This window comes from Eubalaena glacialis, chromosome 2 (assembly GCF_028564815.1).
Source record: "Eubalaena glacialis isolate mEubGla1 chromosome 2, mEubGla1.1.hap2.+ XY, whole genome shotgun sequence".
NCBI lineage: Eukaryota > Metazoa > Chordata > Mammalia > Artiodactyla > Balaenidae > Eubalaena > Eubalaena glacialis.
This window is the reverse complement of record NC_083717.1, coordinates 15,237,673-15,257,639: the sequence shown is the minus strand read 5'-3', so window position 1 is coordinate 15,257,639 and position 19,967 is coordinate 15,237,673. Positions and strand designations below refer to the sequence as shown.

At 37.5% G+C, this 19,967-nt stretch overlaps 1 protein-coding gene across 2 annotated transcripts in view; it reads left to right on the top strand.

Moving 5' to 3' along the window:
- Positions 1–19,702, top strand: part of PLXDC2 (plexin domain containing 2) — a 419,623-nt gene extending 399,921 nt beyond the window's left edge. For both annotated transcript variants that reach the window (XM_061178854.1, XM_061178848.1), the window contains exon 15: positions 9,941–19,702. In XM_061178854.1, coding sequence (XP_061034837.1) covers positions 9,941–10,057 — 117 coding nt within the window. In that variant the 3' untranslated portion in view covers positions 10,058–19,702. The remainder of the gene's footprint in view (positions 1–9,940) is intronic.
- The last annotated feature ends 265 nt before the right edge of the window (positions 19,703–19,967 follow it).

Genomic DNA, 19,967 nt, shown 5'->3' with positions numbered 1-19,967 from the left:
CCAAGATGGATTCCAGCAAAGAGGCCTATGGGTAGATTGACATTACTCCCCTTTTGACCTCCAAGGAGCTTTCTAGTCGGGAAGGTCTCCTTGACTTCGAGAATGAGAAATATGTGGTCTCTTGTCTCTTATCTGGGCGGGGCTCGGCCTCTCCAATTTTCCTGCTATTATTGAGTTTCCGTCCACAGGGGACGAGCTCCATCTTCTGCGCCCGGGGCCCATCTATCCCCCGCCTCAATTCTTCGGGGCTGGGTTAACGCGAATATGTCACTTTTTTCTGCAGTAGTTGTGACAGCTTAGGGTCTGGAATAGGAAAACGTAGGAGATGAGGATTTAAGGTAAGGGTGGGAGAACTTAATTTAAAGGAATTAGAGGTAGTGCAGTGCCATGAGATGGCCAGGCCTTGGAGGTGGCTGTTTTGAGATAAGATAGAATGAGCAATATAGAGGAGATAAAAGTGGATATTTTCAAAACGACTGAGGAGGAATCCTGAAGAAGAGAATGTTGAAGTTATTAAAGTTGCTGGAGGGGATAAAGTAGAGGGGAAAAACAAAGCGCAAGAAACCAGTGGCAAGCAGCCTGCAGTCTGCCCTGAGAGTTTCATTCTGTCCTCTATCTTCATGTTCAATCTGCTCATGAAACCATCTCTGATGACTCAAATCCAAAAGAAGACCTCTTTCCTCCAAACTCATAAAATTTACTTTTAAATACTTTCAGCACATACTTGACCTTATACTGAGTAATCAAATCTCTTGTCTGAATTTTTAGCTTCAAGTGTATTCAAGCTTTTGTATGCAAATACCTTATTTTCCCTTAATATACTTTAAATGCCTTAAGTTCAGTGTTGTGTTTTACATATAGGTGCTTAAATAGAAATTTGACTGGCTGACTGAATGCAGTTATATCCACATGAATGCGCTAAGAGTCACTATAAACCAGTCATTCGCATTTGGGGCAACAAAATGCCCAATAATGGGTTGAAGTCAAAAGAGGAAAAAAGTCTCTGTGTGCTGAGTCTCTCACGGGGCATAAACTGTAGAAGATCTATGCAAGTCTATACGAACACTCGTGAATCTCCTTGTGCATCACACTTTGCTAGACATGGTAGATCAATGCGGAACCAAGGGCAGGGCTTTGAAAGCAATCTGCCCCAGGTGCAGGTCATAAGGGGGCGCATTGTCTATAGAGAATGGTATAATTACAATAGAACTGACTAAAAAAGGTGAGATTTGTATTATCACTGTGTACCTGAAATTCTAAATTGTGTTAAAAACTTTTGCTGATCTAAGGTCTAAAGAGTTGATTCAGTCACTGTTGAGCTTTACTAACATAGCATATACGTAAACTTCAACTGAGCACAGTCTTCTTACTTTTCCTTTGATGAATATGGTCTTCTACATGAAACTTAATTCAGAGAACTCCCAGTTACACACTTGGCTCCTGATAGCCGACTCAGCTGCATGCATTCATTTAGAGAATAAATGAATTCTTTTGAATCATGACTCCATAAGAATCTGGAGTTCCTTGTACGTGTTCAGGATCAACGGGTCTCCAACCCACATAGTACTACACGCATCTGTGTTAAAACAGTAGATTCAAAAGAAAGAACGATGGCACTATGGTTGTAAAGACAAAGAAAAAGAACTTGGGTTACTTAAATTCTATTATTGCAAAGTGCAAATCGTTCTCTGAACATGGTCCTCACTCATTCGGCAATATTCCCTCAATATTCCCTCAATATTCCCTTTTCCCCCTTTTTTCAAAAATACATTGTCATTGCATCTTCCCTTTTTGTACAGTAATATTTGTTTTGTTTTTTATTTATAATGTTTTTTGCTGGTGTGATTATATCTATGAAGTTCAAAACAGGAAGGTTTTCAGTGTCTGCTTCTTTTCTGTCCATTATTATTATTCATTTCCTTTTCTGATTATGACTGAAAATAATGTTGTCTTGCAGAGGAGGCAGATGTTACAAAAAGGATCTACTCCAGATATCAAATATCTTCAGTACACCACTGCCATGGCTATTTCAGAGTTGAACAGATATGACTTTGACCGCAAGGACAGATACATAGAGTACATGTATGCAACCGCATAAACAACCACAATGTGTGCTAAAATGTGACAAGAGATGTAGCTAAAATATCAGGAAATGTCTGAGACAACACAGGAGAATGAAAAGTAACTTCTAATCTGTAGGTAGGAATCCAGAAATCTTTCTCGGAAATAATATGAAATGGATAGTGTTTGTATAAGTAAAAATGATGAAGTAAGTGGCATTCCAGTTTAGGGGAAAACCACAGGCGAAAGCTCGGAGTAGGAGAGCATGGGGTGTAGACATGGAAAGTGGTTCTCAACACTCACTGTGCATCTGACTGACCCAAAGAACTTTTTTAAAAAATCCACCTGCCTGGGCCCCAGCGAGAGATTCTAAATCAGTTGGCCAAGGTGGGCTTTGATTTCAATACTTTTTTTTTAGTCTCCCCAAGTAATGTTATTTTTAGTCATGTCTGAAATCCACTGGGCTATTTAAAAAAAATGGACATTAAGTGTTTGAACTGTGTGATTGAAAGATCTTTCTTCCTGTATTAAAGAATTTGTACTTAATTTAGGAGCCAATAGAGAATCACTTAATTTCATTTTATTTTATTTTTTAATTTTTATTTTATATTGAAGTATAGTTGATTAACAATGTTGTATCAGTTTCAGTTGTACAACAGAGTAATTCAGTTATACCTATACATGTATCTATTCTTTTTCAAATTCTTTTCCTATTTAGGTTATTACAGAATACTGAGCAGAGTTCCCTGTGCTATACAGTAGGTCCTTGTTGGTTATCTATTTTCAATATAGCAGTGTGTACATGTCAATCCCAAACTCCCGATCTATCCCTCCCCCTTTAAGAATACTTTTGCTTTTGGAAAATTATGTGAGTAATATGATGATTTTGTTATTCCCAGTAAATAGCTGTTCTTCACATGCTTTGGGACAATTTTCATCTTGGGCATGTATTAACTATGGTTTTATTAACTAATTCTTCAGGATTATCCATAGCACAGTTTTAGAATGAAGGCAACAGACCACTGGCAAGTCGTAATTTTAGGTTGGAAAAGAGGCAACTGCAGGTCAGTAAAACAACTTCCACATGAGGAAAAGCAACCAAAATAGGATGAGTAGAGAATGTGTAAAAAACACCCAGAAATAGAGTTACAGATGTAGAAAACAAACTTATGGTTACCAGGGTGTAAGGTAGGGGGAAGGGATAAATTGGAAGATTGGGATTGACATATAAACACTAGTATATATAAAGTAGGTAACTTATAAGGACCTACTGTATAGCACAGGGAACTCTACTCAATACTCTGTAATTACCGATATGGGAAAAGAATCCAAAAAAGAGTGGATATATGTATTTGTATAACTGACTCACTTTGCTGTACACCTGAAACTAACACAACATTGTAAATCAACTATACTCCAATAAAAATTTAAAAAAAACAAAAAACACCCAGACTTTGCTTCACACAAGAATTATTGCTTGGAATTCTTGGCCACACCAAAAGGTAGACAAATCCATTTGAGTTACTCTTTTTAAGAAAAAAGTGACCTACAATTCATGAAGCAAAGAGACACAGCCACAAACAGGAGTCATTTATTTTAATTAGATTGCAAGTTTGACTGGCCAGGGCCCAGAGCCATTATATTGTGTTTTCCTATGGATAGGTTTGCCAAATCAAATACACGTCACTTAGATAAATTTTAATTTCAAATAAACAATGAGTAATTTTTTAGCATAAATATGTCCCAGGAAGTATAGTTTTAAAAAATTACTCATTGTTTGTCTACCATTCAAATTTAACTGTTGTCCTGTAGATTTATTTGCTAAATCTGGCAACCCAGATTTATAACTGAATGTAACCTGTGTTGAAATAATATTCAACACAAAATAAGGAGATTAGAGAATAATTTGTACTTAGAAGTATGAAGAAGAGAAAAGATTCCCATCCTCTGGACAGTCAAAAGTGATCAAAGCTAAATATGGAAAGGTTGACCCAGTTGTATGAACACATCAATTTCCACGAAGATCCACTGGAGACTCAAGGAAAGTTAAAGTTCAATATTTTTTCTTCCACCCACTTTTAAAGAATGCTCCTGATTGCAGAGACTGTAGAGAAACATTACCCTTGCAGTTCCAACTGACCAGTAGCATCAGCATCACCTGGGACCTTGTTAGAAACACAGAGTCCTGGGCCTCTCCCCAGACCTGCTGAATCAGAATCTACATTTTAACAAGATCCCTTGTGATTTGTATCCAAGTCTGAGAAATGCATATTTCATTCTATAGTTTCCAAAAACATGCTCTAGAAGGTATAGGATCCATAGGCTCCCCCACCCAGGGCTCAGGGAGTGTGTGAGCAGGGTTTCCTCCATCACAATGAAGAGAGACCTATACTCTGAGTGATCCTGTTTGGGCTTCCAGGTAAAATTTCATTGGAACAAAGGGTCCATGGCTTAATTTTTTTTTTTTTAATTAAAAAAGAAAAGAAAATCTTGAGAAAACAATCATCCAGTTCATTTCATTTTTCAAATGGGGAAACTAAGTAACAAAACATGGGACTGTGCCTGAGTCTTGTGCTGGGAAGTGACAGGACCAAGATGCTGTCCGTGCCTCAGGATCCCAGCCTCTTTCCACTTCCTACTGTTTACTGAAGAAATACTAGAAATTTCAGAACAACTGCTTGTCAAACGCCATCAGACACCACAGGTGTCTTCTAGCTGGGCCTTGAATTTCAAAATTAACCCCTTGTCTTTCACACTCACACCTAGTAACTGCCTTTCAAGGGTTCATCTAACCCATAAAAAGCACTCTCCGCTCTGCTCTCCGAGCTTGAAGACAGGTCTCCAGCTGCAGTTTTGTTTACACTACTAACGGAGGGTACCCTGCAGGTTTGTTTGTGGATATTTCAGCTAATTATCTTGCCACAGACCATTGAGACAGATCTGGATGACTGTTCAATTAATAGTTCTGAAGGAGTAATTAGGGAGAATACCTGCTTTCACGGCCCACCCCAGTGCCAACATAGTGTGAACATTTACTTCCGAATTTGATTAATCGCATAAATAATTCTCAGAAATGAAATTAGAGATCACCCACGCATTACACCCAGTCATGTTTTAAGGCATGACACCCTGAATCTCTGTAATGAATTAACATTACAGTCTGGTTTGAATTTTTCAATTTTCAGCATATATCCTGCTCTGTTAGCGCGTGACCCTGTGGCCCCCATCAGTTTCTGTAACAATCTGAATTAGCCATTCTAAAAAGAACACAGATTTGGACATGTCTAAGCCTCAAGAAAAAAGTATTAAATGCTGGGTTGTGACCTGTCCGTCATACTTCATGGCAGAGCCAGACATGATGCCCATTCTTTGTCCATTGGATAGACGTCTCATATTGTAGCACCAACCTTAAAGATTGTTCTATGAGAACTAAACATTCAGTCATTCTGTGGAAGTCACAGAACTGCCCCCTTTTTTCATTTATATAAGGAAATCTCTGAACAATTACAGATTGACCTAGGAAAACAACTTCAGTTAGGACTAATTTACATAGATTTCCTTTAAATTTAGGGATCCTAAAAGTCAGTGGAGGAAGGCAGGAGGGACAATGGTCAGGACAACCACGACCCAGAGGAGTTTTTGTTTGTTTGTTTTTTAAATTTTTATTTATTTGTTTATTTATTTATGTCTGTGTTGGGTCATCGTTTCCGTGCGCGGGCTTTCTCTAGTCGCGGCAAGTGGGGGCCACTCTTCATCGCGGTGCGCGGGCCTCTCACTGTCGTGGCCTCTCTTGTGGAGCACAGGCTCCAGACGCGCAGGCTCAGTACTTGTGGCTCACGGGCCTAGTTGCTCCGTGGCATGTGGGATCTTCCCGGACCAGGGCTCGAACCCGTGTCCCCTGCATTGGCAGGCAGATTCTCAACCACTGCGCCACCAGGGAATTCCCCAGAGGAGTTTTTAAATAATTTTTCTCTCCAGTGTTCAAGTCAGTTATCTCTGGGAAGCAAGCATAAGGATCCTACAATTTTAGAGGACAAATCCTCAGATATCATTTTACAGACAAGGAAACAAAGGCCCAGAGAAATCAAGTGATTTATTTTTGATCATATAATTGATTTGTGATATGTGAAAGCATTCTAGAAAGGAAGCAGAATTTTGGTAAATTTATTACTCTGGTATTTTTAGGGCTAGAATTGAGATATCAAGGAATTGTAAAAGAATGTAAAATCGGACCAAATGTTTAAAACCCCAGTTGCATGACGTTTATTAGATTTCATTGTAAATTTTAACATATTATTATGGGAAATACCCTCTATTTTCATCTGGTCAAAAACTCTAGGAGTAAATATAAAATTTTCAGTTTTGCACAAATAAAATAGGAGTCTTGAATAATTTTGTAGTTGGATTATACCTATTCTATCTTGTTCATCTTTAGAATGCTTATTTGAGCCCTTTATTAAGTCTTACCTCAATGTATCCTTTTCCCCTGAAATGGTTTTTATCTCCCATGTGGAAACCATGTTTCATACCTTTCTTTGGTCATATTTCCTTCAACATGGCATCTAGCACCATGTTAGACATTTCAGGTGTTTTTAGTAAATAATTTGTGCATTCTCTTTGGCCCAATAATTTTATTCCCATCAGGTTAGCAGCAAAAGTATTCACTGTAACATTATTTATTTTATCAAAAAATCTGGAAAAAAATCTCAAAATCAAATTGACTATATAAATCATATTGAGTTATAAGTAGTTTGCTCTACAGACACTTAAAATAATTTTGTAGAGGGATAGTTCATAAATTTTTTCTTGCTCTTAATTGGAAATAAAGGAGTCCATAAAACAGTATTTGCAATGACTTAATGTTTCTAGAAATGCATATAAGTGATGTACACTGATAGTTGAACCAAATTATGTGTGGGTGGTAGGATCTCTAGTGATTTTAAATCGTGTTGGGGTATTTATTTTTTCTACAATGAGTAGTGGTAAATCAAAAGAAATTTTCTTTAAGGATATGCAGTTAATTCAGAAAATAAGTCTGTGCTGTGTTAACAGAGGAAGCTTCATTGTCCAATATTTTTGTACTTTCAATTTTGAGAACCTCTGTGATGAGTTCACAAAGAATATGATAAACATTATCAATAATCCTTCAGTCTTTTCACCTAAGAGAATTATTAACTTAGTAATTCTGACTTATTAACAGAATGCTGAAGTTGTTGGTAATGTTATAGTTTAAGATTGAAATAAAAATAGAGCCATGTTCACAAATCTCAGATAGGTTATACACAAACTACTGAATTTTAAGAACTAATTTCTATAGTGGGGAGAATTAACTTTGGAAGTAGACGGATCTCATTTTAAATTTTGGATCTGCCATTTGCTAGCTTTTTAGGTTTGTGCGAAAGGTAAATGATTGAGTTGTACACATTAAATGAGATAGTGTATGTAAATTACCTACTAACTGCATGAAATACAGTTAAGAGCTTAATAAAATATAACTTTCACAAGCATCATCATCAACATTCTTATTAATGGTGCTCCTTTTTATTTTTTTTATTGGATAAATTTGAAGTTGTGTAAATTTAAGGCATACAGCGTGTTACTTTGATACATTTATATATTGTAATATGGTTGCTGTCATAATGACATTTATTGCATTACATACTTATAGTACAATAGTATTTAATACCCATTACAAGCGTATACTCTTAAATACCATCAATCTTATCTCCCCACCCCCCATTCCCTGGTAACCACTGTTTTACTTTTTGTTACTCTTTTAGGTTTGACTTTTTTAGATTCCACACATAAGTGATATCATACAGTACTTGTCTCTCTCTGACTTGCCTCGCTTAGCATAATGTGCTCAAGGTCCATCCATGTTGTCACAAACGGCAGGATGTCCTCCTTTCTCATGGCAGAATAATATTCCACTGTGTATATACCACCTCTTCTTTATCCATTCATCCACTGATGGACATTCAGGTTGTTTCCATATCTTGGCTATTGTGAATAATGCTGCAATAAACATGGGAGTGCATTTATCTCTTCAAACTCCTGTTTTCATTTCCGTTGGGTATATACCAGAAGTGGAATTGCTGGATCATCTATTTTGAATTTTTTGAGGGACTTCCCTGTTGTTTTCCCTAGTGGTTGGACTAATCTACACTCCCACCTACAGTGTCTAAGGGTTCCCTCCCATTCCATCACATCCTCGCTAGCACCTGCTGTCTGTTGACTTCTTGATGATAATCCGCACTCCTTTTTAATGGTCACCTGTAACACAGCATCTTTACGTGCTGAGTTGTAAATTTTGTGCTGCTTCACAGGGCTGTACTTGCCTGCTGGACCCACAGGCCAGGTGGGCCTTGGAAGGTCGGGCTTCAGAACAGACTCAGTGGTGCTGCTTCACTCAGAGAAAGACAAGGGCAGCTGTGCCCTAAGAAGCCCAGTTGTGAAGTAACTGAAACCAGAGTGGGGGTTATAAAGAGTGAGCCTATTGGCATTTTCCCACAAACAGGAGTGACCATAAATTACGGGGTCCATCTCCCTAGAAACGATTAGTATATTTCCATTGATGATGAGTTTTAGTTCCAACAAAGACACACTATTTTGCCCTTTAGCCCTCTCAGTTTTACCTTCTTCTCTTGGAAAGTAAAGATAATTGAGTTTCACTTACATCATGGGACTTAATCAGCTAATAAATATAAAGCATTCTGACCACATAATGTTATATAGACAGTACTAATAATATTATTAGTAGGCAGGATGCAATGACCGTGATTGGTATTTTTCCAGAAGGTAGAGCTCATAGTCATTCCTACCTGACGTGAAAGCTCTTTTACAGCCATTAATCATGACAGTGGAATGTAATTGGCAAATCTAGAAAGCTGCTAAATGCCTGTATATCTACACTGATATTTAACATTTTTCACATTGAAATGCTTTAGATAGAAATAAACTTCCTTTAATATTTATTGTTTTATTTACTCCAAAATTGCAAGCACTCTGATAAATGGAGTAATAGTTCCTAGTGTCACTGTGGCCGCAAAATGCCTTTTAGTGTCTTCTGCTGCTGGAACTTAATAATTCATTTTAGCACTTCTATTTGTAAATCACAGAAGGTTTGTTTGATGGACCTACTGCTGGGGAGAAGTGTCAATACAAATAACCTGTATTTTAGGACCAGTGTCTACATGTGCAATTATTTACATAGGTTTGAGATTGTCTGAGCCCTCTGATGTTGGATTCAGTTTTCAGGGCACGACATCTGTTAATTTTCAAACACAAAAGTCATCTATGGGAAGTCTTAGCTTAATAAATAAAATCTTAAGATATTAATGTGATCGATCTTTTAGTTTTTGTTTTGTTTTGTTTTGGGGTTTTTTGTTTTGCTAGGAAGTCTAGCACCAAATTTGAAGCACACTTCTAAGAACTGTGTAGAATTTTATGGCCTTAAGTTTTTGAGTGAATTAATAAGTGAAATGAAGTGATATCATTATTAACTTCCAGAGAAGAGAAAGTGCCAGTGGCTATACATTAAGAAAACTTGTTTTTTATGACCGTTCACTTTTGCTTAGTTATATTGGGACACTTATGGAGTCTTTTAGACATAAATATGCATAAGACATAAACCATGCCTTTGAGAAGCTCTCAGTCCTATGGGGGGAGGTATGGCCAAGGGACTGTCACCTGGGAGGTGCTGGTATTGCCATAATGGAGAGTGCTTTGAGCGTGTATAATGCCAACCGTGGCAGTAATGAGATCATTTAATATGTTACTAAATTTAAATCAGAAGTTCATCTAAAATATTTGGCAAATATATTTTTCTTATGATATGACCATCGCCCTGGTGTTCACTATTTTGCATTTTCTGTTTTAGAGACGCCCAAGCAGATGGCCTGCGATGAAGTTTCGAAGAGGTTCTGGCCATCCTGCCTATGCTGAAGTTGAACCAGTTGGAGAGAAAGAAGGTTTTATTGTATCAGAGCAGTGCTAAAATTTCTAGGACAGAACAGCACCAGTGCTGGCTTACAGGTGTTAAGACTAAAAATTTGCCTATACCTTTAAGACAGACAGACAGACACACACACACACACACACACACACACAAAGGAGCCCTAAGCTGCTGTAGTCAGAAGGAGATGAGATTTCTGGACAAGCCCAGCCCAGGAAGGGTAAAAAAAAAAACGCTAAAACTTATAGAGGATACCAATTACCACTGAACATAGACTTCCCTAGTGGAATGACCTCTATAGTTCACTCAGCACGTCTCCTGTGGACTTCTCAGAAATATGACAAGATTACAATGCTGTTGGCTTAAGGTGCAGGGTTGCAAAGGGATCAAGACAAAAAATAATAAAGCTTTAGTTCACGAGGGATCTACACCTTGGTTCAAATATTCTTCTCTGATAACTGTGTTCCACAGCCTGAACCCATTCACTCAAAAGAGCAATGATGAATATTTCAGTTTGCTGAGAAAAGGAGCTGATGCAGGAGCAAAAACAAACACAAAATAAGAGGTTTTTCTGTCTTTTCACCAGACATGTGGCTAAAGGGTTTTGTTTTCTGGTCTAGACCCACCTGTTCCAACAAGTTCATCACTTTACAGGATGAATCTTTTACCTGTCCTGGAGGTTCCGACTCCGCCTCCCTCTTCCTTGTTCTGGTTGCCCACTCTATGAGCAGTTGACAGAATCGCAGCCTTTTAGCTGAGTGTGTGGAAGGAGGGAGAGGCAAAGGAGGCTTCTGGTTCCCCTGCCTCAGAGCTAAACATCTGATTTGTTTTAAGAAGTATCGCCTCCACCGCCCACTGTGAAGTCCTATGAAGCCACAGTTGCTCTTGGCTGAAGGAAACAAAAGGAAACAATCCGAAGAGTTCCCTAATTGTTTTTGAAACAAAAATGTTAAGGGATTCTAAACACATGGGGTTTTTGTTTTCGCTTTTTACTTTTTACCGTTTCAGTCCGAAAGGCCCATTTCATTGTCGATTCCAATCTAAGAAGGCATTCAAGGCAGCACATCCCTGGCGATAAAAAGAAGGAAAGAACCCTGCTGAATCATACAGTAATTTTCTTTAAAGCACATAGTAGTTACATAAATATATATATAAATATATTTTTGTTTATAACTAACACAAGGCAGGCTCTTGTGACTCAGTGCATTTTGTCATCAAGACAAAACAAATGCGAGATGCATTACTGCATACTTCCATAGAGTTGTAAAATAATCCTTAATATTAGAATATTTTTATGTCACTTAGTGGAAGTGGTTCAATTAGGTGCAGTGCCGATCATTTTCCTGCCTATTTGATCCGCTCTCCCATTCATATCAACCCCTTCCCTCCCTGGTGAAATAAAGCAGATGCAAAAAGCTCCTTAGATGGATCTGTCATTTGCCCCATAATCACAGGCCAGATTTTGAAACCTCCCCATGACTGAAGACAGGAAAGTCATCCCTGGAGGAGGAAAGTGGTTAATATATATACTGAGCTCCTAAAGTTTAAATTCAGGTACTGTGTGTACAATTTCATCAACATCTCGACCCATGAAACTTACGTGTTGTGCCAAGAAGCTATTGGTTTCTGTAGGGTACCGTGTCCAACATTTGCAGATTCAGGTATCAAGAAGCAGAGATGTCTCGTAAGCAGCACTTTACTACCCACTTAGCATCTATACACGTGTCTACATCGAATGACATCAGTCCACTAACAGAGTATCATATTTTATCATCACAATTGTCTGATGTAAACTCATGCCATTTTCCATCAAGTATATTTTGCTTTACATTTTTAAGTACCTGATGAGGGTGATAATTTTTTCCTAACCTGCTTAGATAATAATTGCAAAAAAATTGAGTAGCAAGGTGATTGAAGGATGTGATGACAATCTCTCTGCTATAGCTATGTTCAGTTTATAGGAAATAACCCAACTTATTTCTTGTGGTGTAGGTTTGGTCAGTTAGCAATAACCAAATGACTTGCCAATGTAACTGGTGCAACGGGTACTCTACAAAGACATAAGGAACACATAGACGATTCCTTCTAGGATAAGATGATGCTTCTTTCACTGGCTTTTGTGTTAGGTGTGGCTTCCAATAGGGGATGATTGACAGTTATATAAGTCGTGCATATATATATATCCAACTCCTTTTGCAATTCTTTGAAGTAGTAATGTTATCTTTATTCCTTTCGAAGCTCATCTTCCATTTTCGATTCAAAAACATCGACAATTCTGTAAAATAACATAAAACTCTGAATCGTTCAATGAACTACAGCACCCAGTAATAGGGAAAACTTTTCAGAAGTAAAAAGGCTGCTGAAGTGTGGAAAAACTTCCCAACCAAACCCAAAGTTAAAGGTGGTAAGACGTTTCTGTTGTTTATGAATCTTTTAGTGGTAAGGTGAAAGGCTGGCTGAATCCCTTTTTTTCATGAAACGTTCATTCTACTCTATATCTCTGGTTTGTTCTTTGTGCCCATTTACTGCAAAGGAAGAGCAGACATACACAAAGTTTCTGGAAAGTCAGAATGAACTCTGATGCTTTGGACTTTACATATACTATGTATTAGAAAGGGTGCATCTGTACATTACTTAATATATTATGAACATAGTAGAGAGAGAATAAAAATAATTTTACAAATTAAGAATAGCAAAGGAACACATACAATGTTCTGGAGAAATAGATAAATGGTGCTACAGAGGAAGTTAGTTATTTCATCTTAATTATTTGTAAAAACATTTAGTGAACAGGTAAAGGTACTAAAAGTCAAGAAAAATATCTTAAGCCAACACTTGACCACAGTGTTGGTTTGTTTATGACAGGTTTGGACTTCAAGATATACTAACAACTAGAAAACTAAAGATAAATAATAAAGTACAATGTATCCCCCATTATTATTTTAGTTTGAGATACCTAGGACAGTTGCTCATCTCTCTCACAGGGAGCTTCTAGAATGTGCTGTCCAATATTATACCCATTAGCCAAGTGTAGCGCTTTAAATTAATTAAAATTCAATAAAAATAAAAATTCAGTTCTTCAGTCACACTAGCCCTACTTCAAGCACCCAGTAGTTACGTGTGGTTCGTGGCTACCATTTGGACAACACAGAACACTCCTGTCATTGCAGAAAATTCTACTAACACTGCTGTAGAGGTCTTTCCTTTTAACACTCTCCCCTTGAAGAAAAGGAGGAGGAGAAGAAATAGATTTGACAGTTCCTGGGCCTATCTAAGTGTTTTTGCTCGCAGAGAGGCAGCATAGTGTAATGAAAAGAATCCCAGCTGACACAGCTTTGAGTCTCCACTATGTTATCTTGGGAAAATCACTTTAACCGCCATGAGTCTCAATTTGCAAGTTTGGAAAATAAAAATATTTTTGTCCTGTCTTCCTTGCAAGATTATTATTATGTAGATTGACTAAATGTATAGACTTTTAAAACTTTAAGTCAACAGAACCCATATAAAGCACATCTGTTGGTCCAGTACCAGCACAGATTTGTATTCCAAGGGAAAAAAGTCCATCAATCCTAAAAGCATTCAAAGACAATCAAATCAATACAGTTCTTGAGAAAATGCCAAAGGAGAATCCACTCAAACCACACAGAACTGCTTAAATTCTTTTTTTCCCATATTGATATTTTCTCTTAATATTTCCTCTGCATGACATCAGCCTCAACTATCCCTCCTCTCCCACAACAAAGTCCCTGTGTGCATCCTTCCTCTGGCTCAGCTCTTTATTGTACAGAGCCACTGAGCCTCTCTAGTTTCTTCTGATTTCCCAGTTTACTCTTCACAACAAAGGGAAGCTCAGGAGCTGACCAGCAGGCTTCTCTTTAGAAGAAAATACCTCAAACGAATAATTTCAAATATGTGTTTTATCCCTGTAACACAAATGTAAGGGGCTGTCACATTAAAATGTAAAAATATGTGGAACTTAATTTTAAATGTAAAAATTTGCAAATGCACACTATATGAAAGTAATAAAATAAATTTAAATGTTGCTAATATGTAGATAATATATATTCTCAGATTAGTGTGATTTATTAGTTTTGGCAAAAAATTCTTATGTTGTTTCCTCATTCTGAGGGAGTATAAATTTGGTAATGCTCTTAGTGTCTATAGCCCAGGGCAAAAAAAAAAGTTTTGCTGGAACCCATGCCTTGGTGGAAGACACTTCCATGATAAGAAATTAATATTTAAGTAAGACTAACTGAAAAATAGATGCTATGGTTAAGGCTTCTTCCTCCTATGAAATGTTATTTTGCTTTGTATTTCTTCCAGCATTTTTTGGATATTTTATTATGATGTGTTTTATTAATTCCCAAAGATTGCTCTTGTTTTTACTTTCCCAGCCTCCAGCTTTTAACATCAGCATCTATATGCCAGAATCACTGGAGGTCATCTAATCCGACCTCTTCATTTACAGATCAGAAAAATTGAGGCCCAGAGATATAGTAATTTTCCCGGCATCAGAACTGGGTCTTGAACTTAAAACTCCTGACTGGTTGTTTTTGTTCCAGTTCCCTTTGCCGACACCCCTTCATCAGCATTCAAGGCCAACCAAGCAGCTTAGATGGCACACTCTACCTAAAAGCAAATTTTGTTTGCTATACTGACTCTCTGTTCTGTCTTATAATAGAGAACATTGGACCCATATTCCTTCATCATGTGGCTGTCTTAAGAATGGTACCATTTTATAACAACCAGTAATTTCAAGTTCTGGCTATTTCAGAGTCTTTATTTGGTTTTGCATGTCCCTTTCTTTCACTCCTACCTGTGGCCACCTAAGTTAGCAATACTATCTTGTGCCATATAAAATTGTACTGCCTTTGTTTCATTTCTTCCCAGATGTACCTGAAAACTAATAATCTTCATAGCAGGTTTTCTTACTAAATTATCATCATTCATTTGAACCTAAGAAGCTTTTTTGAGCAAATATTATGAGGTCTGTGGCATGATGTATTATATACTCCTATTTCCTTGTGTTTGTAGAGCACTTTACATTTTACAGAGCACTTTGATTCATTTCTTTATTTGTTCATTCATTCAACCAGCCAATTCACTTAAATATTTGTTGAGCACCTACCGGAACCAAGTTGCTGTGCTAGATCTTGTGATATACAGTGATAAATACAAACAATAAGAGATCAGGCATGTCCACTGATAATTGTAATATGGTGAAATCCTCAAACACAACTTTGCAAATTGATAGGATCACTATTACTCTATCCAATTTCCAGTTCCAATTTCTATTCTACTTAGATAGGGAACTCTCAAGTATTGGCCTGAGGAACGTTTCTGAAATATGATACATCACTGCCCATCTCTGCTGTTTGCTCTGTTTCAAAGGATGTGTTAATTTCATTTATAAGAGGAACAGTTACTCATCCAAAATTGTCCCAGACCCAGGAGGACTTTCTAGGTCACTTAAATCCTTCCTGATCAGGTGCTATAACAGTTCACTATCTTACTCTAATATTTCTGTTGTGGCTTTGTGAATTATCAGCATCATTTCAAGGTCTTCCAGAAGCACCGATCAAAGAAACATTTGCACTTTAGGTGTGTGTGGTTGTTTGTCATTCATTAGACTGTCTCAGGTTTTCTCAACCTCAGCACTGTTGACATTTTGGGCCCCCTAATTCTCGATGGGGGATGGGCTGGTGGGAGTGGTCCCTTGCATTGTAGGGCGTTTGGCAGCTTACGGGCTTCTGTTGACTACATGCCAGTAGCTCACATACACACACACACCCCAGCTGTGAAAACGAAAGATGTCTCCAGACATTGCCAAATGTCCTCTGGGGTGAGATTGGGAAAACTACTGAATTATCTAATGAATAAAATATATCAGGAGGAAAAAAGAAACGTTTCTCTTGTCACTTAATCTTCATTATAGATAGGTTTTTTATTAATAATAAGACTTGGCACCAGAAACTCTTTGAATTAGAAGGGACTATAAAAGTCACTAGTTCAACCACAACCCAACATCATCTTTATCTATTTCTCCATCTCTCAGTTTTACAAATGTATTGAGAAATCAGAAGATTGGTTATCTCTGGAACTTAGGAATTTACTTTCTCATGACGAGAGATAAGGCTGTTTGGTGTTTTTACTTTGCCCTGAAATAGCTGCTGCAATGATTTTTGCTTCGGTTGGGGACTTGGTGTCATACAACTTCAGTATCTCAGAGACTTGGAGGAGTTTTCTTTTGGTTATTTCACATGTCTACAGATCTTGCTCCAACATCCTGCTTTCAAAATGTGCATAGAAGTTGATGTTTGGTACATCTAATTTTAAGTATATCTGCATGAGCTTTCTATTTCTTTTTTTTCTTGAGTTTTCTATCTCTGATATTGATTTTTTATTGCCCCTCTCTGGGAAAAAAATTTGACTGTCCCAAGTAATCAAAAGTTAGAAATGTCCAAATGTCTAAATATGTCAAGCCAAAGTTCCTGCTGATTTAATGTGCCTTATTTCAGCTTTCCTGTGATTTCCTATAAATAACCCTGTGTTTGTACTTGTGTCTGTGCTGCACCAATTGGAAAACTTGGTGAAGTTATAAAAGACAACCCCTTAAGAGTATCTTAGAAATAACAACAAACCCCCAACTGGAATACAGGTCTCCCTCTACTCCTTTGCTAAAAGACCAACCCAGACTTTGGAAACATTCTTAATTATTTGCTACAAGTTGCTAATATGAACACATGACTAAAAGCCTTGATTAGGAAGTCCAAGGCTATAAAATATTGACAAGCACGTCCAGAGTGACCTCTCCCAAGACCATCACAGAAATCAGAAAACTCCAACCGAGGAGATCCTCAAGTGTGTATATGAATTCCTTCTCTACCACTGTCATACCAGACACTACGGTAACACTTAAGGCTTTGATTAAGTTGATCTTCCAATTTGAACTTAAATTGCAACGTATCTGCCTAATTACTGCCTGGCATACCTTTTAAACCATCCAATTATTGCAAAGCAGTAAGATGATAATTGTTCAAGTAAAATAGCCTAAATTCTTGAATTGATTCTCCATAACAAAGTTATGGAACCCATCATCATTGGCTTTTCAGTGTTAATTCTTGTTAATTTCCAGATACTGTCCACACTGAAAGAGTCTATGTTACTTTAAATTCAAAATAAAAAGCTGGAAAAAAATTAATGCAAATCATATGCTGGTGCTCATCTTTTCCTAATTTCTACGATTTATTAACATTTGAGAATTACTTTAATAAAAAAAGCCTCTCCTAATGGAATAAAGTAAAAAAATTTTGCCTTGGCAGATAGATAGTGATATATTCATTTTGATTCCAGTTGAAAAACCTCAGTGACTTCTCTCATTACCACTGGAGTATTGATTTTTTTTTTTAAAAAAAGTCTGGCTCTTCCCTAGCATTACAAATATATATATATATATATATATTCATGACCAAAATATCACTTACTAATCATGCAGCTGTAAACCTTTCGTGCCTATCAAATAGATACATAGCATGAAACTAATTTTAGACGTTTGTTATGTGGGAAGAGGTATAGGAGTGGGTGGATGGGAATGATTCATGGGAAAAGTAAAGATCAAAATATGCTATCAAGCAGAATTTTCAGCTTCTTCAGAGCAATGTGCAAATAAATATTCAATGAAGACCACCTCAAATTTAAGTGGTCCAGACATTGAGACACTGGGGCACAGATCCTGTAAGTTATGCTAAGAAACATGTGACATCCAGAAGGTAAAGGTGTCCTCATTTAAGCTAAAACTCAGCCATCGTCCACCTGTACCTCTTCTAGGGCACCAATCTTAAAACCGTTAAGGCTTTTGCTCTAGGGAATTGGGTTACTTATGTGCAAGTAATGACCAAAATTAGACTTTGTGCCTATCCCCCTCTGACTTACAAGGCATGACCATGTTCTTTGAATCCCTTATACCAGAGACCATGAGACAGCCAACCACACACAGGAAATAAAATACAATAAAAAATATAAATAATTTTCCTGAGGAAAAGATAAGAAAGAGTACTGTAATCTGTAGACCCAGAGCTGGATCTCTGTGAAGTTTAACCATCTTGGGACCCAGACTCCATCCTATTGTCTAGACTTTGTGGTCATGCCTAAGCAACCATTTTAAAGCTAGTTTAAACAAAAATATACTCGAGTGTTATAGTTTTAGCAGGGAAATAAAAACTCATATGAAATGTCTTCCACCAGGCTACTCTGAAAATACCATCAAGTGAAATCAGAGCTTCCCTTGCTGAAAAATGTTAAAATCATTTTAGGGAAATGAATTAAGTTTCTTTAGACACAAACACTTTGTGTTTATTACAACTAAATCTCAGGGCCCTAGCTGAGAAGGGGGAAGTCTTTTCATTGGTTGGTCAAAACAAATCTCTCATTTGCCTCATTTGAGGCATTTGGACAGTGCCTGGGAAGTACATTATTTTCAGGGGGAAAAAGAAACAGCCTTTTTTTTTGCATGCCAGCTGGGATCATGGGAACTTCCAGTGCCAGGAATTTACTACTGTTTCTGGTAATTCTGCCTGTAGTCAATTGAAACGTTGAAGGGTGAAAGGAGGAGAAGCCGGGCACCCGGAGGGCTGTCTGTGTTTCAGGCCAGTTGGACCAGCGCAGAGAATATTTGTAAATGCATTTCGAAGTGGATATAATTGTAGCCTTTGTCAGAATCACAAAGCTCTCTGTGGAGCTGCTGAAAGAGAACACTGGGGGGAAAATCCGACCCTCTACACCCAGTCAGCCCCAAACAAAAGGGAAGACGGTGGGTGAGCCCATCACATTGCGAGTTTGTTTCTGTTTTCCACAGCCCTGGACTTCAAATCAAGGACACGTCTGCCAGGTGAAGGTTAATTTTGCTGAGGTTTTCCAAAACTTCATTTAATACTTGGAAAACTGAGCATTTTGAATTTACTCCAGTCCTCCGGGCATCATTCCTATTTCCTTTGCTATGTCAATGAGACATCGGAGACCACATTTTTTCATGGTAAAATAATGTTCGCATACTTCACGATGACCTCATGCTTGACATACCTGAACCTGCAAATGTAAAAACGATTGTATCTGAATTTGCACTGATGGTGTCTGATAGCAGAAGACCTTTACTGGAATCCTCTGTTTAAGTTCAAAAATTCAGATGCTACATACTTCTGCAAGCTTCTTGATTATTTTCACTGTAAGATTAATTATCTAAGTTTGAATGTATTTCCTTACAGTCTATTAATTTGCCATCTATCTTTTACCTGGGGATCATTATGATTGCAATAATTCATTAAAGTTCTCCTCACACAGCTTCTTAAACCAAGTTTTTCTGCATTTCTTCTGCTTACAGTATGTGGGGAATCTTGTTTTGTTTTGGTTTTTTTCCTAGTAATAATTTTGTAAGAAAGCCAGGGTATCGACTGCCATGGTGACACAATTCATCTTTCAAGGTCTGGAAGCTGGTGGTGACCAAATGCTATGTGTGTTTTCTCTGTCAATTGCGATTTTCAGAATTAAATCATGTTTTCTTTCACTTTCAGTTGGAGTTAACACGTTTGGGATTTTTAGAAGGGGGAGAAGGGAGCAATTTGTGTAATACTGCTGTCATATTTGACTACGTATTAAAAACAATAAATGATCATTTTGTTTTAATTTCTTAAACATGTTTACCCTTGTCTTTCGATGTATTTTTGTTTCCTTTCCACCATTAGCTTTTGAAACATTTTACCTGTTGTGGAAGAAAATCTACCTGCAGTGTCCAGAGCCGCAGGCTAATGACAGGGTAGAAAATCCTTTTGTTTCTAAATGTGCCCAAGTGTGGGACCGATACCAACTAGAGTGAACTATAGAAAACCGAGGACCTGGAATGTCACAGCAACTAGGTGGAGACTTAGTCTCCACTCACAACCCACAGAGCCCAAATGTT